The sequence below is a fragment of the Protopterus annectens genome, chromosome 13.part0 (genome assembly GCF_019279795.1).
Source record: "Protopterus annectens isolate FY-2018-M chromosome 13.part0, PAN1.0, whole genome shotgun sequence".
NCBI classification, from domain to species: domain Eukaryota; kingdom Metazoa; phylum Chordata; order Ceratodontiformes; family Protopteridae; genus Protopterus; species Protopterus annectens.
In genome coordinates this window covers 174,933,759-174,961,497 of record NC_056747.1, presented here as the reverse complement: position 1 = coordinate 174,961,497, position 27,739 = coordinate 174,933,759, and the positions used below count along the sequence as shown (strand labels likewise).

The following is a 27,739-nucleotide window of genomic DNA, read 5'->3' as shown; positions in this document are numbered from 1 at the left end:
AGAAGAGCACCTCACTGACCATCTTCAAGAGAAATCTTGATGAGTGGTTGGGTAATATAAACCCCGGGGATCACTCCATTGGCTGTACTTGATAGAGGCACTGGGAAGTAACGTCAGGTGGCACAATGCCAGGGCACTTCTATGGGCTAGGCTTGTAAAGGCTCCAGGGCCATTAGCCTAGTACACACCTATGAACATCCTTGAGATAAGGGCAGTTTTTCTGTCCTTCATAGACTTTTAGAGCTCCTTCCCCAAAGGGGATCACTTTGTCCAGTCAGATTACATAGCTGTAGTCTGGTACATGAACAAACAAGGGAGGAGTCAATCCTAACCATTATTTCATACCATGAAGGAATGACCATGGATAGGCCAGTTCTATTGAGACGTTGTCTGGGAGCAATGCTAATTTCTGAGGTGGTGAATTCATTAGTAGCCAGATAAGACTGCGCTGCTTCTCTGTGACCAGAAATAACTAGTTAGTCTTGACTGCATGCCTGGATGTCTCTCATAGGAGGGAGTTGAGGATTCTCACTCCATGTCCCTGCATGGGGAATGATCAGTGGAGAGATTATTGCTGGGATATACCCTGCCCACCGCCCCCCACACACTTAGCTCTGCCTTTACCCTTGCCTGACATTTTAACCCATTCAGATGATGTTGGTTAGGAAGTAGGTGCCAAAGAACCACTCAAAACTGGCCAAGAAAATGTGCCACCTTTGGTACTTTCCAGTATGTGACCTGTTTGCCTCTCCAACCATTTGTAGCTTTCCCAAGTTCTGTTCCATAGTACCTTCTCCAGACGGTCAGGCCAGGGATGCTGTAGTTCACCCATGACCAAATTATGTCTTTTGTTCTTTTCCTCATTTTTTCTGATGACAAGGTTAATTTTCAAAAGCCAGACTACGCAAGGCCAGAATAATTATCAGTGATGACCATGGACGGCAGCTCATTTGCTTTCTGTGCTTTAACTTTGTAGGTAGGTATCCAGTTCCCCTATCAACCATCTCCTTATGTAGCCTGGTGTCTGTACAGTGCAGCCCCACTCTGCCCTAATTCCCTCCCCCATAGCATGTACTTTCTGCTCAGTCTTGTTTTGCAATTATTCAGTACCTCTGCTTTTCCCTGTCTTCCATGAGCTCTCTCCAAAATCTTAGCTTACTTCATCCCGGCACTGCTAAATCTTAACAAGATGATGCCTGACCTTGTGCCAAGACCTTTCTCTGCCCTCCTTATGACAATCCATGGCAACCACCATAAATTCAAGGCCAGAGGGAGATGTCATTTAATCAGTGTTGGAGAGCTTGAAGGGGAAATACTAATAGATGTGCTCTCTCCATCCCAGGCCTTTAACAAGGTCCCACACAGGTAGCTAAAAAAAAAAAACTGCAACAGTGGGTATAGGAGAAGATTGAGGAAATAGATTATTTCCTTTTTGAAGGATGGGACACAAACAGTTGTGGATAGAGGAATAGTAATAATGTCTCAGTAAGGAAGGCAAATAGAGGAATACACAGAGGACAGGCCGGGGTCAGTGTGTTGGTTTTAGACTTACCTAAGGTAGTACTGAACAGAATCAGTCCCTTTGTGATGACACAGAGATAGGTGCAGTGATAGAGAAAGGAGAAAGAGTCTGAAGAAAAATTTGGGAAGCCTCCGTTTAGGAGCAGAAAGGCGGCAGCTGAAGTTCACGTCAGACAAGTTGAAAAATACGAAAGGATGTGAAGACGATCCCAATAAGTGCACTTTTTCCTCCGTTTAAAAAGATTTATTGCGGACACACAAATGACACAAAATCCAAGGTACGTAAAGTATCAGGTGGCAAAAGTAGTAATGATCACACCAAAGCAAGAAAATGATGTGGGGTCCTGATTACACCTGGATGGGGTCACCAGAAGAACAGAGGAGGGGTAGTGGCAGTAGCAAACTGAATGCTTGGGGTGTATCCCCAAGGAAAGAAAATCCCTTTGTCAGAAGATGGAGTTGCCAACTGGCTCACTGACAGAACCCACACTGTAAAAGTTGCGCACTCCAAATCTGACCTCAAACCAGTGACAAGTGGAGTACCACAGGGTTCAGTCCTGGGACCTCTCCTGTTTGGTATCTACTTCTCTGAAGTACAGGCTAACACAGAAGGCCTCTGGCTAACGAAGTTCGCAGATGACTGCAAACTAGGAACCATAGTCGAGTCCCCAAATGATGTGGAAATCCTACAGAAGGGCTTCGCTGAGACAGATGCCTGGTGTCAGAGCCATGGCCTCAAGCTCAGTGCCAAAAAGTGCATTCTCACCCCCTTTGGTAAAACCTCTGTACCCATGAACTACTACATAGACAGCAGTCTACTTAACGCCGAATGTGTGATAAGAGAACTTGGGACCCAAGTGGACAGTAGTCTGTCCTTTGATAGTCACATCGCCACAGTAGTCTGGAAGTCCTTCTACGTGGCACACCTCATCATAAAAGGGTTCTCATCCAGGAAAAAAGAGGTCATTGTTCCCCTCTACTCGACACTCATTAGACCCATTATAGAGTACAACGCCCCTTTTGGAATGTACCTCACAAGACATCTGCAGCAGTTGGAAAGGCTACAGAAGTACCTCACAATGAGGATTACTGGCCTCAGATGCCCTACACTGACCATCTCAAAGAACTCCAGCTTTACTCAGCATATCGCCTACTCCAAGGTGATCTCTGCCTAACATATAAAGCTATGTCAAACCCAGAGCTGTTGGACATGCTACACCTAAAGAAATCCCAATCCCTCCAAGCTACACAGTCTAGGGACCTAAACCTTGTCACCACAATAAACAGGACATGCTGGAGGGATAGATTCCTGTCACATAGATTTCCCATACTCTGGAACAGACTATCCATCTATGTCAAGCAAAGTTCTTCATTAGCACTCTTCAAGAAAAATCTTGATGAGTGGATGGGAAATAGGAAATACACCCCGGGGATCACTTCTATGTCTCTGCTCAACAGTGGCGCAGGAAAATAACTTTCTTGGGTGGCATAAGCCAGGGAACCTTGTTGGCTAGGCTTACTTGGGCCCTCGGGCCGATAGCCTAGTACCTACCTATGAAGCTATAAGAAGTAATGTTGCCATTGCATCTTACCTAGGTCAGGCCACGTCCTGAGTACAGTGTGCCATTCTGAAGGCCATACAAGAAGAGGGATTGCAGGTTGATGGCAGGAATCCAGACAAAAGCCAACAAAAAGGTTCATAGAGAGGGGTAGGGTCTTTGCCAGAGACTGTATGATCTGGACCATTCTGACTAGGGAGCATAAACCACAAAAAATCAAGATATGTATGTGCAAAATCATCCCGAGATTTGAAGAAGTTATCTTAATCAGGAAGGACGGATGGTATTTTAGGGGATGTGAATATCAGGTTTTAAGGACTGTCTATTCCCTGGTGCTGTGAATGTGTTTACTGTGACGGGGTTGGGGACCCATTGAATGGATTTCCAGAATGGGGGTGGGGTGAGGGAATCCACAGGCACATTGAAGAGGACACAGAGCAGGTGAAGAAAAGGAAGGGATGGGGATGAGGTAGAATGTTAACTCCATTTAAAGGGCAGTCTGATTAGGCTAATTGTGTCCTGTTGTTAGTTAGCCGCAATGTTATGTATTGTAAAGTGGGCAGTGCTGCAGTAAAAAATATTGCTGGTGTCTGTACAGTGCAGCCGCACTCTGCCCTAATTGCCTCCCCAGCAGCATGTACTTGTCTGGAGTCATGGAGCTCCTGTTTTCATGCATGCAGAGCTGACATCTCAAGTGTGCATTGTTTTGTTGATTGCTTAGAAGACTGATGCTTGTGACAGTAAATACAGAGGATCATAATCACGTCATCAGCCATGACTATCTTACTACATACATGAAAGATTGAATTCCAAAAAATTCTTCTTGAAAGCAAACCTTTAGAGATGAATCTTGAAATAATTTGAGAACACAACAAACTGAAGTTATCATCAGTGACATGATCATAATTCTTTATAACATGGTTAGCTGAAAAAAATGTATCAGCACAAAGTGTTTTATGTCTTTGAAAGGCTTTAAAAGCTGTAGCACACTTAGGGCTGATGCTGTTCTGTATTAGTTGCTGTCTGTGTATGATGACTTAGGTCTCACTATTAACAAGGCTCCTACATCAGAAGGGTATATAGCATGGTTTCCTGAATTCAGTGCGTGACCACTGCACCCAGTGTATTAAAAACCTAAGCCAAAAGCAGCTGCATACTTTGACATTAAGCCATAGGTTTTTGGGAATTCAGTTTTACATTTTTTGTAGCCAAAGCAGTGTGACAAGTCCCAGGAGTTTATTAAAAAAAAACAGATGGTGTGCAGCCTGCTATAGGAAATTCATATGCTGCAGTTTATGGCACTGTCAGTGCTTGGGAAGGCTGCAGGCAAGAAGCACACTGTATTCTCTTATCTCATTGGTTTCTGTTAAATAAAAAATAAATAAAATAAAGTGATCATCTTGTGAAGCTGGAATCTGCTGGTATAAAATGTTTAAATTAATTTCACAGGACTCAAGGAAATACCAGAGTGGTGATGTTGTTTGAATGCAGTCATGTGAACTGGTCTATGTACATGTGGTTGATTTCTGTTATATTTGAAGAATATTAATGGCTTAGTCCACAGAAAGCAAAACAAAAAAAAAATATGTTATCATTTATCTAAATTAGTAGAGGTGGCACTAAATGAGAAATGGTAGCAGAACTTCTTTTGACATTTTTTTTGTTGGTTTGTTCACCTGAAGGAAGAAGACCATGCCATGAGGTGTCTATCCATTCTTACTAATGTCGCTGATCAGTTGTACTATCCATGTGAGCACATTGCCTGGGCTGCCGATGCACAAGTTATCCACACAAAGTCTGACAAGTGGTGGCTGTACAGCACAGCATTGTGGGGCATTTCACTGCTTCTAGGAATTTTACGGTAATGTCATGCAGATTTTTCCCACTGATGGTTTTAACAGCTGCCTCACTTTCTGAACTGGCATTGCTTATTCTTTTAGGACTCGTATGAAGGTACCAAGTTGTTGTCCTTGATCTCATGTTACGACCATGGAAGTTGTTGTCCTTGGTCTCATGTTACTGCCACAGATCACTCTCCACAGGGTAACTGGGAGGAGGAGGTGATATAGTTAAGGCCCATTGCATGCAAGTCAGCATTTGTCTTCTTAAGTAGTAATCCTTTCAGGGTGATCTTTTTAATTGCCCTGTGTCCTGTTTTCCATGTTTTGACTTTCAATAATGTCACAGGAGATTGTAAACTCCTGCATTATGTTCTCTAATGTATCTGCCACAAACCATTGTCTGGGCTAAATAATTTACTCCTGGTTGTCACTGATAAGTAGGTATCCAGTGAAAAATCCTACAGTTTCTGTGGGTTGGAAAACTGACATTTAGCATCTGAATTCTTCACACCCTGAACAGCTTTTCTGCACCCTAACGTTGTTGTTGAACCAGAGTCACAGAGGGACACCTTACCTCTCTGCCAGTTAAGCAGATTTAATGGAAGTGCTTTCACACTCCTCATCCTTTTCTTATCTATATAGTTACCTTTGCTGTACTGCTGAACATTAATATCCACTATTTCATTGCTGTATTTCTTACTTCTGACCCCGTTTGTCATTGGCTGCTCCATTTCTCATCCAGTCACCCCTTTATCTATTCACTCTCACTTCTTTCCTCCGTGTTCCTACTTTTAAGCTTCCTCCCTACATCTCCTCATCTTCTCCTCCTCCTTACTTCATTCTTCTTGCCATATTTCCATTCAGGCATCCTGCACACTTGTGTCCGATTCTCCTACTCTTTCACATCTGTATCCGTATCCTCACATTCACATCTGTATCAGTATCCTCACAGACACAGGCCCTTCCTGCTGTATTCATTCCTGTAATTTCTCCATCTCAATGCTGTTTAATATCATTCTCGTACAAGTACAGTATGTAAATACAACTATTAATATGTAAAACATTATTATTCTATTAAAGTTTAGGTCTTTTCCATTTGTGTGTACATTAGTTGCACCTCTCAGCCACAACCACAAATGTATAAATTAGCATTTTAGGAGCATTTCCTTCATATACCATTGTCTGTTCTTTTGTTATATATGCCTAATTGATTATTGTAACTTCTTAGAATTGTAGGTATTGTTCATATCTGTTTTTGTTAACAGTGGAACTTTTCTTCCATGGCCTTAGCTGAAGGTGGGCTCTGCCCAGTTGAATCATTGCCATTTGATCAAATACTCATTTGATTAAATCACTAAACATAACTGACTGAAAACTGATTTCACTAAATCACAACTGACAGAAAACATGCTGCACAACAAGTATACTGTAAAAAAATTGTTTTTGCAAAGGTAAACTCCCCTGCACCCCTTACTTGTATATACTAACTTCATGGTCGCACAGCCATGGAGAAAAGAAGAAACACCACACTCAGTCAGTATTGGTAGACAAACACAGATATCTACAGATTGGGGGTTATTACATGATGGTGCCCATTGCCAATCCACACATACTTTTTTAGACTCATTTCCGTAATAACTCATTTAGTAAAAATGACGCCATCACATACTGTCTGTTAACTTCTACAATTTTCTGTCAGTTGGGATACAGTCAAATGAGTTTTCAGCCAAATAAGTTTGACCATTTGTGATTCAGTCCAATAAGCATTCAATCAAATGATGTATACCCACCCAGTCAGACTCTACAGTCCAACAAAATAAAAGTAAATTAGTAAGGAAAAAATATTTTAGAAGTATACTCCAAATCTGCATTATTTTAATTCCAGGACCTTCTCTGTAGTTCATAGGAGGTTACAAGGCCAATGGCCATAGAGTCCTTACAAGCCTAGCCAAGAACAACCCCTGTTCCCAAGAATATCAAGGTATTAAGTGGAACTAAGTCAACAACTACTGCCCCTATCCAAGATGGATACAGGTGAAACTCCCTGGGTAAATTTTTGGTTTCCCATCCATTCATCTAAATTATGCTTAAATATGGTCAGAGAGGATCTTTGCGTCACCTGAATTGGAAGTTTGTTCCAGAGGAGACATAACCTCTGTGAAACATATCTGTCTCTCCAACAAGTCCTGCTGACGTCACATACTAGGTTGAGTTCCCTAGAGTGAGTGCATCTTATACCATTTGATTTATGAATGTGCAGCATTTCCACTACAGCAGGATCTGAGGTTGCTTTATATGCAAGGCAGTATCACCTCTGAGTAGTCTGTAAGATACAGAGTATAGTGACAGTGATTTCAGTTTGTCAACTTATGACGTGCTGAAGATCCTGAATTTTCTTTGTAAAACAACTTTGAGGTCTTTTCAGTTGCTGCAGGTGCCTTGTAAAGTACATACCAAAGGTAGCATTGTACGCTGTTATTGGCCTGATGAGGGAGGAGTACAAGGGGGTTATAACCTCTTTTGTTCTGGATGCAATGCCCTTACATAGGAGGTGGGTGAAGTAGAAAGCCTTTCTTACCACTGTGGAGATGTGTTGTTCAAAGGAAAGGTTGCTGTCAACCTGTGTGTACAAATCTCTCACTACTGAATGTGTGCTTAGGGTGTTGTTATTAATGTGGTAATCTGCAGGGACCTTGCCCTTGCCAAAGGGGATGATAATGCATTTTTTCATTGAGTTTTAGCTGATGACTTTGGCACCAGTCAATTGTCTGTGTAAGTCCCTCTTGTAGGATGTTGACATCATTTGGAGACTCGATGACTGCATCTAGTTTGCAGTCATCAGCAAACTTTGCCAGTCATAGGCCTTTTGTTTTAGCCTGTACATCCAAGAAGTAGATTCCAAACAACAGAGGCCCCAGCACAGATCACTGTGGAACACCACTGGTTACAGGTCTGCTGGTGGAGGTAGAGTCACCTATTTTGACTGTGTGTGTTCTATCGGTGAGCCAGTTTGCAACCCACCCAACAATGACAATATATGTGTTGATCTCCAGCTGGGTGAGTTTATCAATGATGCCTCGCTGGGGAATACTGTCAAAGGCCTTGGCCAGGTATAGGTAGGTCATATGCAAGGATTTGCCTTCATCCAGGGCTTTGGTGACTGTCTCAAAGAAGTCCACCAAGTTCAAGAGGCAGGATCTCTATTTAACAAAGCCAAACTGGGTCGGGTCAAGCACTGACTTCAACAATTGGCTTAGTTTCTGTTGTCTTTCTAAGGGGATCCAGTATCTGTCTGGGATGACATGGTTGACAGGCCACGATGCTTTGCCAGAGATGGCCTCCACCTGTCACCCCTGGGATTCCGGATCTTGGCCAAAGCTCTTGCATCCCCCACTGTGCCTTTTTTAGGCCATGTCCCAAAGACAAATCATCCAACATAAAAGATCTGTTAAAAAGCAAATTGAAGGTCATGCTGCTCAATGTTAGGAGCCTTCATCTGAAAATGAACTCCCTGGAGGCTCTCCTCACACTGGAAGATGCTGATGTCTGTGCAGTCACAGAAACTTGGTTCAGGGCTGTAGAGAGTACCCCTGCCTTACCAGGCTATACCTCATTCCACACGTTCCGACCCCAAAATGAGGTTGGAAAGACTAAGGGTGGTGAAGTTTCTATATTCATTAAGGACAGGCACACCTCCAGACTGGTTTACCAACATGACACACTGGAATAACTCCAGGTGCAACTGACAGTTGGCAAGACACCCATCCAAGTTATAGGGTGAAGGAGGTTTGGCATAATGGTTAAGGTCTTAAACTCAGGAATACAACATGCAGGGTTTGATTCTGACCTCTGGTTATTGGCTAGAACTTGTAATAGTCATCAGACTGATAGTGTCACCTTCTTTATTTCAAGGACGGTGCAGTGGTAGCATTGTCGCCTTACAGCAAGAGGTTCTCTGGTTTGATTCTCGGCTGGGGTGCCTTCTGTGCAGAGTCTGCATGTCCTCCCTGCGTTCGTGTGGGTTTCCTCTGAGTGCTCCGGTTTTCTCCCACAATTCAAAGACATGCATCTGGAGTGTTTCCCCCTTGGCCTCGACTGAAAAATGGCTTTGTTCCAAGTTGGACTTTCCCAGTAAACAAATATTAAATAGCCAGCTATAGCCCCCTCCATGTCTCAGGACATCCACACCTCCTACCTGGACCTACTTGACTCCATCAAGGTACCCCCTAACACCCTGATCCTTGGTGACTTCAACTACCCCACCATAGACTGGGTGAACTATTCCTGCACCAATGCACTCACCCAACGATTTTTTGACTTCATCAGTTCTAATGCACTAGATTAGCTGGTCTTATCCCACACAAGGGGAGACAACATACTGGACTTGGCTCTCACCAACATAGGCGACCGCTGCACCACTCCCATAGCCCTTACCACTGTTAGCCCCCCCCCCCCAGACTTATAATACCACCCCCAACCATCCATACCCAAACCTTCATTCAATTCTCCTTGCCTATTTCTTATGGCCAACAATCCAGAAAACAACCAAATCTCAGATTCCACACCCTAATATGCTATACCTCAAAACTATTACTAATATAGTAGACCAGTTACTACTAGGTGGTGATATTCACCCCAACCCTGGCCCAGACCAACTCAAATAACACATGCAACCCCAACCCACCATTTAAATGTAAACCCACTAACCTACTAATAATCAATCTGAATATTCACAGTATTATGAACAAAATAGAAGAACTGCATTCCACCATCTCTTTATATAACCTTGACATAATGCTCATTACAGAAACATGGTTTAAGCCTCATATCAAAGATAACTCCATAACCCCACCCAGTTATAACATTCTTAGGGCAGACAGAACACACAAAAGAGGTGGAGGTATTACCCTATTTTACAAAACTAACTTAAAACTCCAGCTCCTACAAAAAGGACATCCTAACTTCAATAATGCACAAACCTTATTTGCTAAACTCCTTTTAAACCAGAACAAGCAACTAAACCTCCTCAGTATGTATATACCCCCAGGTGACAACCTGGCCACCTTAGAGTCAATACTACAGTGGGCTTCCCACTCCCTCCCCCAAGAAACATTAATACTAGGTGATGTAAACATAGACTGGAATACTATCCACTTTCCAACAACCACCAACCATATTAACCTATACAATTTCACCCAACTAATACAGTCACCCACACACATCGATAAAGCCACAGGTAGGGAATCCATATTAGACTGGATCCACTCTAACCAGTCCAACAGTGCGGTACACTACCCACCTCCCTCAGCGACCAGAATCCCACCTTCATCCTTAGACACAAACTCAAATCTAAAAATCCCCCTCCCTACTACAAACCCGTTCCCATAAAAACTTCCATACAGATCAATTCTTAGAAGCCTTAAGATACCGCAACTGGTCTCCCATCAAAATCTTCCCACTAGACAAAGCAGTCGAATACTTTAACACCACATTTCTTAACATCCTCAACCATCTAGCCCCAATCAGAACCATTAGGATTTGTAGTGACCCCACCCTGGCTTAAGAAATCCACACGTGACCTACTTAAGGACAGGGATAAAGCCTGGAAATACTGGCACCAATACAGAACACCCACAACCAGACAAGCCTTTCTCAGACTTAGAAACAAGGCAAAAAAACAAATTAAGATTGACAAACAGAACCACTATATCTCTCTACAAAAGAAACCCAGTAATAACCCACAAAAATTCTGAGCAGCAGTGAACATCATCCTACAACCTGGAAAAACAACCACATCCCCACCAAATCTGGAAGGTTCAAACTTAGACATAGCCTCCAATTTAAATAACTGTTTTACCTTCTCTATTCTTAAACTCATAAATGACACAGGTCCCACCAACCCCCCACAACCCTCCAAAGCCCAAACAAACATTTCCCATGTCTCACTCAAACCAAACCAGTGTCAAATATTCAAAACTCTTAACTAAACTTAAACCTACCATCCTTGCTGCAGACAATCTCCCCACCAAATACCTTCAGTTAGTATCCAGGGCCATAGCTTATCCCATTTCTTTACTAATAAATAGATCCATTACTGAACACATCATTCCATCCTTGTGGAAAAACTCAATTATCATTCCCCTACACAAAGGCGGCTCCTCCTCCGACCTCTCCAACTACTGACCCATTGCAATCCTGTCACCCCTATCTAAGATTCTAGAAAGGTGTATCCATCACCAACTACTTACCTATCTCCTCTCCAACAACCTACTAGCCAAAACTCAACATGGCTTCCATCTATCCCATAGCACCACCACTGTCCTGATTAACTTCACCAACACTACACACTCGCACAGGAACCAAGGCAAACTAGTCTCTGCTACCTTTCTTGACTTATCAAAAGAATCTGATACAGTCTCCCACAATAAACTCTTAACCTGCCTCTCTGAACTCAACATTGACAGCCCCACCCTGCTCTGCTTCAGCAGTTACTTAAGCAACCATCTCCAGTCTGTCAAATGGCTTAAATCCCTATCCCCCCACTCCCAGTCACCCTCTGGGTACCACAAGAGTCAATTCTTGGCCCCCTGCTTTTTAATATCTTTACGAATCAACTTCACACAGCAACCATAAAAGATGAACTAGTCCAATACGTTGATGATGTAATCCTGATCTGCTCTGCACCCAATATACAACTTCTCTAACAAAAAACACAATAATCCTTCACAGAAATAGAAGATTAGCTAAATAAATCCTAATTGATATTAAACCCTAAGAAAACATAACGTATGCTTTTCCTCCCACCAAGGACCAAAAACATCACCTTCTCCATTCTCTCACCCAACAAAACCCTAATCTCCCTAATCTCAGAGGCCAAACTACTGGGACTTACAATCAACCAGCAACTAAAATACAACAAACACGTTTCTCTTGCCATCTCCAAAGTCCACAAAAAGCTAGGAACCTTCTACTGCAGCAAAAGGTACCTAACCTCTGAAGCTAGAATCACCATAGCCAGCACTCATCTCTTATCAACACTACTCTATATGTGTCCCCAGTCTTAACAAACCTTAATAAAACTGACCTAAACAAACTTTCCACATGTTACAACAAAATCGTCAGTTCGCAGCAAATGCCAAATCTTGCTCCCACCACTGCCACTCCCTAAACACATTTACACTGACTAGAACTCCCCAACTTATTACAACACCACCAACTTAACCTAGCTCAGCAAATCCTTTACTGTCCAGAGAAAACTCCTGCCCTGACTGACCTCCTAAATTTCTACAGTTCAAATGTATTATTTATTTTACATTTGTTTAGCGGGAAAGTCCGACTGGACACAGGTCCTTTTTCAGTGGAGGCCCAGGGAGAAGCTCCACATTTACTTAATAAATCATAGAACAATGTGCAATAATAAATGACAAAAATACAAAATATATAATAAATGAATGACAAATACAAAAAGCAATACAGAGTGTGAACAGCAAGTAATACAAAAATAGCAAGTAGTACAAAATAATACCAGGGAATACAATGCTATACAAAGAGACTGAAAGAGTATAACAACATGAGATGGTAGTAGTATAGATGCAGCCAAGATGTCATGTAAAGACATTTCACAGTTTGGAAAATGTCTGTTTATAATTAATTTGTCATGTTATTGATCAGTGATGACAAATAGACAACTATGCTCTAGTAACAGAGCTCTGGACAAAAATATTCTGGGTAAAATAGCTCCTGGGAATCTCTCTTCCCTACTGAAGTTGTAAAAACATGGAATACCCTGCCACCTGATCTCAGATTACAAAATTGTGCCTCAGCTTTTAAAACCTCCTTAAATCACACCTCCACACTATCCATTTATGCAACTTATATTCCTAAACTGATTACTCTCAAACAGCATGTTTACTGTCTGCCATTACCATGTAAACCTTGTAACCTATTAGTGGTGTCATGTATCACTCTTTACTCTACAGTATGGAGCTTTTCTCCCAAGGACTCCACTGAAAACGGACACTTGCAGTCCAGTCGGACTATCAGGGTAAACAAATATAAAATAAATAAATAAAATAAATAAGTAGATGTTCTTCCCTAGGGAGGTCAGATCATCGGTCTGTCTCATTCGAAGTTTCTATCCCACCCAACCCCTCCCCAGCTATAACCTGGCTAAAAAACTTCTCAAAAGCTGACTCCAGCATCCTAATGGAGGGTAGCAGCAACTTCACATCACCGCCCCCCTCAGATGACGCAGACAACTATGCTGAACGGTATGCCAGTGCAGTATACAAGCACCTGTACAACTGCATGGACTCAGACATACCCAACAGAACTAAAATCTGTTCCTCAAGAGACGCAAACCTGTCTGGTGGACACCCTCTAGCAACAGGCTCTACAACAAAAGGAAGAAACTGTTGTCTAAGGGTGAAAAGGAACAAATTCCAAATCAGAAAAAACTCCCTCCTCTGCCTCAGCAAACAAATTAGATCACCAGTTAAAACCTCCAAAGCCAATTAAGAGTTGAAACTAGCCTCCAAAACAAAGGGAAACCACAAGTCCTTCTTCAGTTACATTAGGAACCTCCATGGCAAAGCCCAAGTTTGTTCCGAACTAGTACTTGATGGTACCAGTTACACTGATCCTGCTGACTTAGCAAGTTGGCTGATAGGTTAAGTGCAAACTCCACCCCCTTATTGCCCCCCAAAGGCCCAGTTGACATCCCCGATAATTGTTCCACACCTCACATCTCTGTAGATCAAGTGTTAAAGGCCCTATCCAAGGCAAAGAGCACAGCTTCCATGGGACCTGATAGTATTCCAGGCTGTATTCTGCACCATCTCCAGCAAGAACTAGCTTCGCCATTGAGCACCCTATTCAACCACAACCTAATTACAGGCTTCAGTCCTACAGAGTGGAGAACTGCCACTGTCATCCCTTTGCACAAAGGTGGTGCCAATACTGACCCAGGAAACTATCGCCCCATCAGCTTGACAAGTCTGATCTGTAAAGTCATGGAGCATATTATCATGAAGCTCATAAACAAGGATATAGGCAATCTCCAAGCACTCAACCTCACACAATCCGGATTCATCAGAGGCAGATCTTGCCTACTGAACCTAGTTGATGTCTTTGAGACTGTCACCAAGGCCCTGGATGAGAGAAAGTCAGTACATACAGCTTTACCTTGACCTGGCCAAGGCCTTTGACACAATCTCTCACTCGGGCATCATCGAAAAGCTAACACAACTTGGTGTTAATTCCTATCTAGTCAGATGGGTGGCCAACTGGCTCACAGATGGAACTCACAAGATCAAAATAGGTGCTGCCACCTCCAACAGCAGCCTGTCACTAGTGGTGTTCCCCAGGGATCTGTCCTGGGACACCTACTGTTTGGCATATACTTCTCAGAGGTCCAGGCAAAAGACAAAGGGCCTGTGGCTGACGAAGTTTGCAGATGACTAAGTTGGGTGCTGTCATTGACTCCCCAGTTGATGTTAACATACTGCAAGAGTGTCTCACAACTACAAATAACTGATGTCAAAGTCATAGCCTTAAGTTAAACGCAAAAAAAAGTGTTATTGTACCATTCAGCAAAAACACGGCCCCTACTGAATACAACATCAATGGCAGCCCCCTAAGCACACAACCTGTGGTGAGAGACCTGGGTACTCAGGTTGACCACAATCTCACATTCAACCATCATGTCGCGGCAGTGGTCAGAAAAGCCTTTTACCTGGTTCATCTCATAAGTAAAGGGCTTGCGTCTAGAAAAAAGGAGGTTATTACCTCTCTGTACTCCTCCCTTATTACACCTATAACTGAGTATAATGCCCCATTTGATATGTACCTCTCCAAACACCTGCACCAACTGGAAAGGCCAGAGAAATACTTCACAAAGAGAATCCATGGCCTCCAACACCTATCCTATGTGGACAGGCTTAAATCACTATCACTCTACTCGGTATCATACAGATTGCTCAGAGGTGATCTGTGTCTCGCCCACAAGGCAATATCAGACCCCACCCTACTAGAGATGCTCCATATCCATAAATCTAACTCCTCACACATTACCCACTTGATAGGCCTAAATCTAATATGCGACATCCACAAAACTTGCTGGAGAGACAGTTTTGTCTCCCAGAGGCTGCCCCATCTCTGGAATAATCTTCCCATACATGCCAAACAGAGTACCTCACTGACCCTCTTCAAAAGCAACCTTGATGAGTGGATGGGAAACCATAATTTTTCCCAGGGGTTCCATCTTTATCCCTCATTGACAGGGGCAACAGGTGCTGACTGAGGTTTCTTTTTTGAGGATAAAGGCTTGTAAGGGCCTCAGGACCATTAACCTAGTAACCTCCTATGATTTGGAGGTCTCCTATATCTATGTTAATAGGGTCCATGATTATTCTTTCCATATCCTTGCAGATTAGGCTGGTCAGTCTTATGGGTCTCTAGTTCCCAAGGTCTGTGGAGGTGCCTCCTTTATGTAATGGGATGACTGTTGCTGTTTTCCATTCAGCAGGTACAAATCTAGTGCTTAGACTGTTGTTAAAAAAAGTATCCAGTCGTGCAGCTAGTCCCTGTTTTAATCCATTTAGAATGCAGCCTGGGATATTATCAGGTCCCATAGAGGCTGTGTTTTTTTCTTTGGAGAGAGCATTTACGTTTTGCTCCTTGGAGATACTATGTGGAGGGCAGGTGGTATGGATGCTTTGGGGGATATGTGGCAGAGACAGGGGGAGAAGTTTTCACTGAACATGTCAGCTAGCAGGTTGGCTATTTCTGCGGGTTCAGTATATGTGGTGCCGTTAACAACCATTTCTGTGCAGATGTGGGTTTTTCCTTTAAGGTTTCTGACATAGCTAAAGAATGTCTTATGGTTATCCTTAGTGAAGGAGGCTAATTTGGATTCATTGTTAGCTTTAGAATGCCTTACAAGGTGTCTTATTTGCTTGTTTAAGCCAAGAAGGGAATGCTTATAATTCAGAGAACATTCCTTCCTGCTCTTGGACAGCAATTTTTTTCCCTTATTGTATAACCTGTTAATGGTGGATGCCCACCAGGCAGGGTTATTCTTTCATGAGGATCTTGTTCTGATCCTGCCAGGTACAGCTGACTCAATACATTTGTAAAGATGCCTATATAAAGCATTGGTGTAAATCCCAAGCCATCAGTGAGGACAGCGAGTATGAAACTATTAATGCCATCATGTATTAGGTTGCAATTGGCTTTGGAGAAGTTTTTTTAAGTCTAGTTGCTGCTAATGTGGGTCAGATGTTATTGTTACTTCCAATGAGACTGATTTATGATCAGACCTCACTAGGGAGGGTTGCACATATGGGGTGGTGCAGCTATCACTAGTGTTAATGAGCACCAGATCCAGAATGTTTTCAGTCACCCTATTTTTTTGGAGGTTCACTTTTGTAACTTTAGGTTATCTGATAATCTTTTTATGCAACATTTGGTAACTTGGAAAGTAAAATCAAAGCAGATAATGAGGTGTTAGTGATTTTTCTGTATAAAAAGTGTTCCAGAATACGCATTTAAAATAATTCATATCAGGTAAGAATGAAATGCATGATGCTATTTGTGCCAGAACCAATGACGTTTGTTGTACTGAATGCAAATCAGTACTGTTAAATACAACTCTTCTTTGACTGGTAAGTATAGTAAACCGTGAAGTATCAGTGTGCACTGCTAGAACATGCATTATAACTGAATCAGTTAACAAATAACATGTTATAAAACAAAGTTAAATCTAAAGTTGTGACACTGATGCTCTAGAAACCAAAGTCCATCTCAGACTGAAGATTTTTCTATAGTTTTCTTCGATTCTCCTACATTTATAGTTGTAACAGTGAGCTTGTCACCAGCCACAAGTTTCCATTATTGTATTAAAAGGGAATATTTACTGCACTACGAGAAATAAGCTAAACCTATATGATAGGAGACAGAGTCTGTCGAGTCTGCCCGTATGTTGTGGCTAGCCTAAGGCAACTGATTCAGTTCACTTTCCCATCCTTCTAGGAATCCCACCCTGCTTTAAAGGCCTTAGCATTCCTTACTTGTGCCACTCACTTAAGTAACTACTCTCACCTAGCATGAGCCGCCTTCTTTGTGAAAAAGTGCTTCCATATGTCAGAGTTCTGTTCTCTTCTTTTTGTGATCATGCTGCCACCTCCCTTCACTATCCCCCCCCATTTGGTTAACACCTTTATTGAATTATCACTTAAGACTTAGGCAAACATGCATTTATATAAAAGAAAACATTTCATAGTAACATCTTCCTAGTTGCAAGCATTATACATCACATTTTTTGTACAACTATCATAAATCTAACATTACATAAATTGCTCAATTCTGCCGTCCTTTAACACTCACTCCTCCTCCAAAATATTATTTTTGCATGTATTGTTCCCACAATTTTCATTTTTTCTATGTAATTTGCTCCTACCCTTTTCTAAAGCTCCCACTTCCAGTTATTTTATCTCTGTTACAATATTCAGTGCATCAAATACAGTTGGTTTAGACTTTGATTTCCATTTTCTGGTAATTTGGCAGCCACCAGAATTAAACTTAGCAAAGCCTTGCTATTGTTTAGGCAATTTAGATTTTGCATGCCAAGTCAAAAAATAATTTCATTAGTTAAACCAATTTGCTCATCCAGCATTTCTGACAGTGTACTCTGTAATGAATTTTTGAATTCTGCCAACTCATTATGCTCCCAAAACATATGTTCCCAGTTTCCTCTTTCTTCCCCATCACACCTCCAATGTTTTCCATCTACCTTAGTAAAACATTTCCTGAGGAATAAAATACGTATGCAGACACTTCCAAACAAAAATCCTAAATTTTTTAGACTTTGTTGCATACTTGGGAGCCATGCATATAGCCTCCCATTGTTTCCTTGTGAATTTCTTATCCAGTCTGTCTTCCCAATCTTTTCTAATCTCCTCTGATTGATTCATTTTGTTATCGTGCAGTATTTTACATGCCCTAATTACCATCATCATCTTTTGGCTGTTCCCGTTAGGGGTTGCCACAGCAGATCACCTGTTTCCATTTCTTCCTGTCCTCTGCATCTTGCTCTGTCACACCAACCACCTGCATGTCCTCTCTAACCACATCCATAAACCTTATCTTAGGCCTTCCTCTTTTCCTGTTACCTGGTAGCTTCATCGTTAGCATCTTTTTCCCAATATACTTAGCATACCTCCTCAGCACATGTCCAAACCAACGTAATCTTGCCTCTCTGGCTTTGTCTCCAAACCTTCCGACCTGGGCTGACCCTCTAATATACTTATTCCTAATCCTGTCCAACCTCGTCACACCCAGTGCAAATCCTAACATCTTTAACTCTGCCACATCCAGCTCAAACTCCTGCCTTTTTGTAAATGCCACTGTCTCCAACCCATATAACATAGCTGGTCTCACTACCCTCTTGTAGACCTTCCCTTTCACTCTTACAGGTACTCATTTTTCTAAAACGGCAGCTTCTGTTCTAAGATTCAGTTGAAGATTCTACCAGAGCAGGTTTTTTTCACTTAGAAACCCGTTATCCATTTCTTTTTATCTGTACTGTGATATCAATCCTTGATAGGCAAAGCAGTCTTTAGCCTGCAGTACAAATGTCTTCTTGGCCTCTTCCCATTCTGTTACCTTCCTGTATCTAGTTATTTGCTCACAATACCTTGGTTCCTTATTTTTTTTCCAAAAATTTCCAGCCTCCTCTTGCCCTAATTGCAGTTAGCCCATTGGCAAAATATCCTTTATCCATTGTTGTGTTGGCATAGTTTTTAGAGTACTTTCTGCTACTTTATGACTATACTATTCTGTGCAACTGCTGTTATTCTCCTTAAGGATCTGCATACAAAATCCCACTTTCTCCTCACTTCTTGAATTTACTGTTTCATCATCATCCCTTTCCACTTTGATTTATATCTTTCTACTTGTGTTGCATACATGAGCCTTAACTCTGTAGCTCTAAAACATTCCTTCAGATCAGGTAATTCTATGACACCTTCTTCTGTTGGTAGGATTAATTTATCCCACTTGACCCTTGCCCTCTTCCCCTTCCAAATTAATTCCTTCAAGTCTGTATTAATTATTGTCCCTATTTTCTGCTCTAGTTGATAAAAATATGCCTGACATTTTCATTGCTTGTATCTTGGTATCTATAAAGAACAGCTTCCATTTTCTCGTGTTTGTGCATTATGTTTGAGTATTATGTTTTGTTTAGTCTCTTCCCACATATCCTTAGCTGCCATAACAGAATCTTTTTAGTCCGTACTCCTAAAAGCTTCATTTCATCATGACCCCATAAATGTGGGTATTGTTAGACCAATTTATGTGTGGATACATAGTTTAAAGCTATAGCCTTTGTTTTATCTTCATTAACTTTAAATCCCAAAAAAGATTTGAAACTGGGTGTTCCACAACACTGAGATGTCCTTTTCTAGTTTTATCAGTTACAAAATAATATGTTCTGCAAATAAAGCCAACTTTTCTTGATTACCATACCAACTGTATTCTTAATTTCTGAGTCCCTTATTTTCTTTGGCAGTGGCTCTAAATATAAAGCAAATAACAAAAGGGAAGCAGGACACCCCTTGCCTGGTTCCTCTGTCCAGGCACAACTTGTAAGAGAGGATCTCTCCCACTTTAATTTTTACCCGTGATCTCTCATATATGCTGATAATTAACCGAAATGACCTTATGATTACATCAGGGAATGCAAATATTTTTGTTGCCCTAAACAGAAAATCCCAGCTTAGTCTGTCAAATGCTTTCTCCATATCAAGATGCTAATCCCCTCCATTTTAATCCCCTAATAGTTATGCCTTAATGTGCTGCATGTCCATGCCATATCCCATAGTTTTTCCTCTTTTTAGTTAAGAAAAGAGTTGACTGCATTAGGCTCTTCTTATGGCAGCCCTCCAGTCCTTTTACTGTAATCGTCATCAGTTGTTTTTTTATAATTTGGACAGGATTGTGTCCTTTCCTATAAGGCACCAAAAAATCACCGTACTATAGTTGTGGCCAGATCATTGCCCAGTAAAAGGGCATTACTACTCTCCTGTCTCTGGAGTCAATCCCACTTTTACATATAGTCAACTGATGAAGTACAGAGATGGCTAGAACCACGTGCTAGTGTCTTCTTGCATGAAGAAAGCATCCCTGCAAAGTCTTCACCAGTATCTAAGCAGTTCGAATTGTCTCAAAATGGAAGCTCAAGTGTTATGAAAGAGCAGTCATATGTTTAAGTATTTTGAAGTACAGAAGGAAGGGAGAAGTGGTTACATTGGACTAGGTGGTGTGGACTAGCATTGTGGTTAAATGATTTTTGGGAGACCAGAATATGGCACATGCAGGAGCATAGAAAGAGAGACACTGGACAGAGAAAACAGACAAGTCAGGAGGATGCTATGACAAGTGAGGTATATGGTAGAAATGAGGGCAGGAACTTGGTAAAATGCTGTGGTGATCATCCAGGAGGAGGGTAGAGAGGTGAGATGGACTGAGAGGATGGGGTCAGGCAGCCAAGTAGGTGAGGAACAGGTAAAGAAGGGCATGTTGGAACCAGGGTGTGAGTGGCAGTTAAGGAAAAAGTAGTGAAAGGCAGGCAGAAATCAGTACTAGAAAAACTCAACAGGATGAAGAGGGCTAGACAGTGGTACCCACCATGGGGATACAGCAGCAAGTGGAAACTTCACAGCAGGAGGTGAGCAAGAAAGAAAGGCAGGGTGAGCAATAGGAGGAGGGGAGAGAGAGACAGGACTGGATAGCAGTTTAGAAGCCTTCTGTGGAGAAAGCCAGGAGCAGATGTGTGTGATACAGTCAGTAGGGGCTAAGAAAGGAGAACGAGGAAATGGAAGGATCTACTTTTCTGAAGTAAAAGGCAATACCAAAGGGCTCTGGCTGACTACGTTTGCAGATGATGTAGCCATCTTGCAGGAAGGTTTGTCTTAAATAACTGATGCCAAAATCATGAACTGAAACTAAATGCCAAAAAATGCATTACTGTATCTTTTATGAACTCCTCTACTGCAGGGAACTACCATATTGACAATGCACCCCTAAGAGATAACCCAGTTTTTTGGGGATTTGGGATCGTTTGTAGACATTGCTCTAACTTTTGATGAACATGTGAAAACTGTCATAAGAAAGTTCGACATTGCACAGTTTATAAACAAAGAGACTGTGTCTAGATCTTGAGATGCCATTGTCCCTCTTTACTCAGCCCTCATTAGGCTAATCATTGAATATAATGCCCCCCTTCGGCATGTATCTGTCTGGACACACGCAACTGTAATGCCCACAGAAATACCATATGAAAAGGATACAAGCCTTAAACAACATGGCCTACATGGACCAACTCAAAGCCCTGTCACTATACTCAGTATCCTACAGACTGCTAAGAGGTGACCGGTGTCTGGCATATAAGGCATTCTCTGGCCCATTAGTGATGGATTTACTGCACATAAGTCAAATGGCATCAGAAATATTTGGTCTAAAGATTTAAACCTCTTCTGCAATGTCAGCAGAACACTCAATAGGGGACAGGTGCATCTCACAGAGGATACGCTGTTGTGGAACACACTCCCCATCCACATAAAACAAAGCTCATCCCTGTCCATATTCAAGAGCAACTTAGATTTATGGATGAGAAATAGAAATTTTAATCCAGGATTACTCCCTATATTACTACAACACTAATCACAAGACACACAACTATTGTAAACAGTGTGCCACTCAACCAAAGCCTCTAAGGCAAAACAGCATGCCCATCACACTAGTCATAGGTGACTCGATAGTGAGGCACACTGATGTCCCACTCACTAGGCTGAATAAGGAGAAAGTAACAGTCAGCTGCCAGTCAGGTGCCAGGATCTGCCACATAATGCACGCACTCAGGTCCCTCAACAACAGGTACAACTATGGCTCTGTCATTGTACATGTGGGTGTGAATGACCTGAGATTTACCTCCCTGGACTACATAAAAAGAGACATGGAGGAGCTCTTGGATTATGTAGCCCTGGTGGGTATGACCATAGCCCTGAGCAGCATCCTACCATCACCCAGAATGATACCACAGTACAAGCAGAAAATTGATTTCAACAATTGGCTAAGTTTCTGGTGTCATTGCAAGGGGATCCAGTATCTGTCTGCCTGGGATGACATGATTAAAGGACCTCGATGCTTTGCCAGAGATGGCCTGCATCTGTCACCCCTGGGCTTCTGGATACTGGCAAGACTCTTGCCTCGCCTATAGTGCCTTTTTTTAGGCAGTGTTCCAAAGACCAAATTTACCACGGTAACAGCTACAAGCAAATGCAGTCTGAGGTTCATGCTTCTCAACGCTAGAAGTCTAAATCTCAAAATCCACTCGCTCGAAGCAAATGGAGAACATCGACATTTGTGCTGTAACAGAGACCTGGTTCAAGGCAGCAAAAAGCACCCCTGTACTACTAGGCTATAACTCATTCCACACCTTTCAGCCCCAGAACTTGGACTGAAGCTCCAAAGGCGGAGGTGTTTCCATATTCATAAAGGATGCGCACACCTCCAGACTGGTAGCCCAACATAATGCATCAGAGGTCCCCAACCATGTCCAAAGACTCATACTCCACGCTCCTAAGCATCCTGGAGAATATTAGGGTCCAACCTAACACTATCATACTGGGCAACTTCAACTACCCCTACATTAACTGGGAAAACTACTCATGTACCAATACACTTGCCCAATGTTTCCTGGAATTCATTAATTCCAATGCCCTGGACCAGCTCATTCTTACCCTCACTAAAGGTAGCAACATCCTTGATCTGGTCATTATTAACATGGGCGACCATTACTCTACACCAATAGTCAACTCCTCCCTGGTTGCATCCTACCACAAATTAATCACCTTGGAAATCCACATCCCTCCACCATGAAAAACTTCTCCAAAGATAACTTTTGGCTCCTAAAAACAGAGGTGGCAAACTTCACGGCACCCATGCAAATGGAGAATAGTTGCATGACCACAGAATCATACACCAATGCACTGTATGAACACGTACACAAATGCATCAATCTCACCATCCCAATAGAACCAAGATGCTCTCCACCAAAAAAAGGAAGCCAATCTGGTTGTCCCCTGCCATAAACAAACTCTACAACAGAAAGAGGAAACTAATGCGGAATAAGGCGAAGTCCCAAGACTGGAAACACTCCCTTATCAGCCTCAACAAAAAGTTAAGATCCTCATCAAATCCTCTAAAGCTAAGTATGAAAACAGAATTGCAGCAGATAGTAAAGACAACCACAAGGCCCTTCTGTAGTTATCTAAAGAATCTCCACGGCAGTACCCAAATTTGCTCTGAGCTACTGCACAATGGTACTACCTATACCGAGCCAATAGATGTTGCCAATATACTGTCCGACAGATTCAGTGCCAACTTTACCCCTCCCAAAGGACCAATCACAATACCAGTAGATTGCCAGGCACCCAGTATTACTGCTGCACAGGTTAAAACGGCACTCTCCAAGGCCAAGAATACAGCTTCTGTGGGACCTGACAATATCTGGCTGTATTCTACATAAACTATAGAGTGAACTGGCACCTCACCTGTGTGCCCTGTTCAATCACAACCTCACCTCAGGCTTTGTCCCTACCAAATGGTGGGGTGCACTGCTTCAGCTATCCCTTTGCACAAAGAAGGAGCAACTACAGATCCTAGGAACTATCGCCCCATTAGCCTGACGAGTATGATATGCAAAGCTATGGAACACATCATCATGGACCTAATAAATAAGGATTTAGGGAAACTCCAAACTCTGGATCCCACACAGTTTGGTTTTGTGAAAAGTAGATTATGCCTGCTGAACTTGGTTGACTGAGTCAGTCACCAGAGCTGTGGATGAAGGCAAGGTGGTTCATACAGCCTACCTTGATCTGGCCAAGGCCTTTGATACCATTTTCCACTCAGAAATCATAGAAAAACTCACTAAGCTAGGCATCAACCCCGGTATCACTAGGTGGGTTGCAAACCGGCTCACAGATAGAACCCACAGTGTGAAAGTAGCTGACAGACTGCCAATCAGTCACAAGTGGAGTTCCACAGGGTTCGGTCCTGGGTCCTCTCCTGTTTGGTATGTACTTCTCTGAAGTCCAGGCCAACACGAAGGGACTCTGGCTGACAAAGTTCGCAGATGATTACAAGTTGGGAGCTATTATTCACTCCCCAAGTGATGTTGACATCCTACAGAAAGGCCTCACTGAGACAAATGACTAGTTTCAGAACATGGCCTTAAGCTCAATGCCTAAAAAATGTGTCGTCATCCCGTTTGGGAAAAACCCCGTTCCCATGATTTACCACATCGATGGTAGTCCACTGAACACAGAAGGTGTTATAAGAAATATGGGAACACAGATTGATACCAACCTCTCTTTTAACCACCACATTGCCACTGTGGTCAGAAAGTCCTTCTATGTGGCACATCTCATTACTAAGGGTTTTGCATCCAGAAAGAAAGAGGTCATTGTCTCCCTCTACTCTTCCCTCATTAGGCCAATCATTGGGTACAATGCCCCATTTGGCATGTACCTCACTAGACACCTGCAACAACTGGAGAGGCCACAAAAGTACCTCACAAAGACGGGTCCTTGGCCTTAAACATTTGCCGTATATGGACAGACTCAAAAAACTCCAACTATTCTCTGTCTCATATCACCTACTTAGAGGCGATCTCTGCTTGACTTAGAAAGCCATGTCTGACCCAGGTCTGTTAGAAATGCTACATCTAAAGAAATCCCAATCCCTCCACACCACACACTCCAGAGACCTCAAACTCATTACCACAATCAACAGAATGTGTTGGAGGGACAGGTGTATAACCCAGAGACTGCCCATGCTATGGAATAGACTTCCCATACATGTCCAACAAAAACACAATTGTAGACTTTGCACTTAAGGTCCAGTTACATCAAATTCTGACAACAAAAATAGACTATCTCCGGACCATCAGGCTGATAAAAAAACAGTAGTTTAATAAAATGCAGTGGTGATAAAATACAGTATGTTAGAGCTTTCAGGTTTAAAAAAAAAAACTTCTTCAGACAACATACAAAAGTTGTGAACACCTTGTAAAATGCATAACAGCCAATCAAAGACTCAATAAAAAGCCTTCCCCTTTTTAAAAAAGGCTTGATAGGAATGACACCATTCAGACAAGGTGCTCTATCAGCACCCAGATTGATTAGCCATCTAGTTTCACTGCATTCTATTATATTTCTCAAGTCAACCCCCTCCTGGTTGGATGAATAACCTGAAAAACCATGAAAGAAAGTACATACCCAGGGTACTGCTTTACATGCTGATATGGGGCATTACGTATATTGGCTGTACGTATAGCTGACATATGTTGTAATACTCTGTCTTTCAATCTACAATTCGTTTTACCGGCATAAAATGAAGTGGGAAATGGAGATAGTGTGGAAGTTGAAGGCATGTTCTGGTTGAAGCTGTTTGGGACAGGGTTTAACAAGAACAGTTATCTATATGGGTTATACTGTTGGAGGACCGGAATGTAACACAATTAGAGAGGAAGATTGTGTGCTCCATAGTGAAGAAGTCTTAGATGATGAGGAGTTTTGGACAGCTGTTATGGGACTGCACCAGAAAAAGACTATTTTCTGGACATTGTCCTAACCAAGTGAGACAGGCTAGGGATGTCTTAGATGAAGGAATGATTAGCTAACACTGAGTGCAGCACAGTGTGGTTTACAGTGAAACATTGTAAGAAACCAAGAAGTGTGGTGGGATTTATTGAGCTGGGGAACTGTCAGAAAACACAAGACCGAAGGCAGATTAAGTAGATGGTTAAAGAACAGGAATGGGTCAGTGCAGAATGTTCAGAGCTATGAACAAAGGTATGAGGAAGAGGGAAAAAGACAACTGGACACTGGCTGCAGTGTGGCTTCTCAGAAGCATGAAGTGGTTAGTTGGTGGAAATGAGGGGGTTAAGCAAAGAGATATGGAATACAGGTGGTGGAAATGAGGGATTTGGAAGCAGGTTACGGCAAAAGACAGGCAATACAGGGGGTGGAAATGAGGGGTTGGGAACCAGGTTAGGGCAAAAGACAGGCAATACAGAGGGTGGAAATGAGGGGATTAGGGCAAAAGACAGGGAATACAGGGGGTGGAAATGAGGGGATTAGGGCAAAAGACAGGGAATACAGGGGGTGGAAATGAGGGATTGGGAAGCAGGTTAGGACAAAAGACAGGCAATACAGGGGGTGGAAATGAGGGGTTGGGAACCAGGTTAGGGCAAAAGACAGGCAATACAGGGGGTGGAAATGAGGGGTTGGGAACCAGGTTAGGGCAAAAGACAGGGAATCCAGGTGGTGGAAGCAGGTTAGGGCAAAAGATGGGGAATACAGGTGGTGGAAATGAAGGGTTGGAGAAACAGAGGAAGCACAATATGTGAAGACCAACAAAAAGGTAGCAAAAGCAGTGATGGTAGCAAAGCTGCAAGCTGAAAGGAAGTTGAAAAAAGGGTCTAAAACAGAAGTAAATATTTTTATGTCCACTGCAGAAAGAGACAGCCGTGTCCATGTTACATATTCATGAGAGGAAGATCTCAGGAAACTGGGAAGAAGCACAGCTACTAAATAAATACTTTACTTCTGTCTTCATAAAAGCAAATAAAACGTGGGTGATGTACTTGCGGGGAGCTAGTATAATTAATACGGAGGAGGTGAAAAGGGAACTGACTGTATGAAAGGAGGATAAGGCACAGGAACCAGACAAACTGCCTCCCAGGATTCTCAATAATGTGGCTAGCAGGCTGTGAGATAGATGATGATGAGTACATTTGGGGGTAGTAGTCGTGGTAGGGAATGTCATGGAAAAAATCCTGAGGGGAAAGGCTGGTTATTCTAGAGAACAAGAATTTCCATGGTAACACCCAGCACTGTTTTGTGAGCAGAGCAACTTCTCATTTGAACCTTAAACATTTTTACAACTGGATTACAGAAAAATGTGACATTGGAGGACCTGTAAAATTTGACTACCTGGATGTCAGCAAGGCCTTTGGCTGTGTCCGATACAAGTCACTGCTAGGAAGACCGCAGTGGTTAGTGGAGGTCTGAGACTGAGGAATTAATTTCAGCATTCGTAGGTACTAGGGCAGAGAGGGCTGTGGTGAGACATGCAGCGTAACGAATAAGGAAAGTGGCTGGTGGAGTATGACAGAATTTGTTTCTAGGTCCAGAACTTGTTAGTTTATCTGAGAGACTAGAGATCAACATTAGTTTTTTTGTAGCTGACAAAAAGATAAAGTAACACTACATCTCAAGTATGGAAACAACCTGTGGTTACTCCTCACATCAAACCCCTCAAACCACCTTCTCCCAGTGACTTTAGTACAAATTTTAACCTTCCCTGTCTTAGTAAACTACCTGAAAAACTCATATTGTCACATCTGGTAAACTGTGTACAGAAATACAGTCCACTGTCAAGCTACCAGCATGGTTTCTGGTGAGACAGAAACAAAATGGCAGCCCTATACACCTTTATTGTTGATATTGGGGATATCCCACTTGGGCTGTTTTATCTGACCTTACTAAAGCATTTGATTCTGTCAGCCACACACTTTTAATTGAACAGCCATAGGACTTGGTCATAATGCCTTTGGCTGGTATAATGACTTCTTGTCCCACACAAATTCCATGGTTAAAATCAGGTCAAAACTCTCCTCTTTGGCCACTGTTTCCAAACAATACATCAAGGTCAGATTTATCACTTCTTTTATTCCCATTCTTGGTCAGTTCA

The 27,739-nt window shown here is 42.3% G+C and overlaps 1 protein-coding gene across 2 annotated transcripts in view; it reads left to right on the top strand.

The window, feature by feature from the left end:
- The window catches only part of PEX11G (peroxisomal biogenesis factor 11 gamma), a 141,242-nt gene that overhangs the window by 48,113 nt on the left and 65,390 nt on the right, over positions 1-27,739 (top strand). For both annotated transcript variants that reach the window (XM_044090752.1, XM_044090751.1), the window contains one exon: positions 4,763-4,941. In XM_044090752.1, the coding sequence (XP_043946687.1) occupies positions 4,763-4,941 (179 nt within the window). The remainder of the gene's footprint in view (positions 1-4,762; positions 4,942-27,739) is intronic.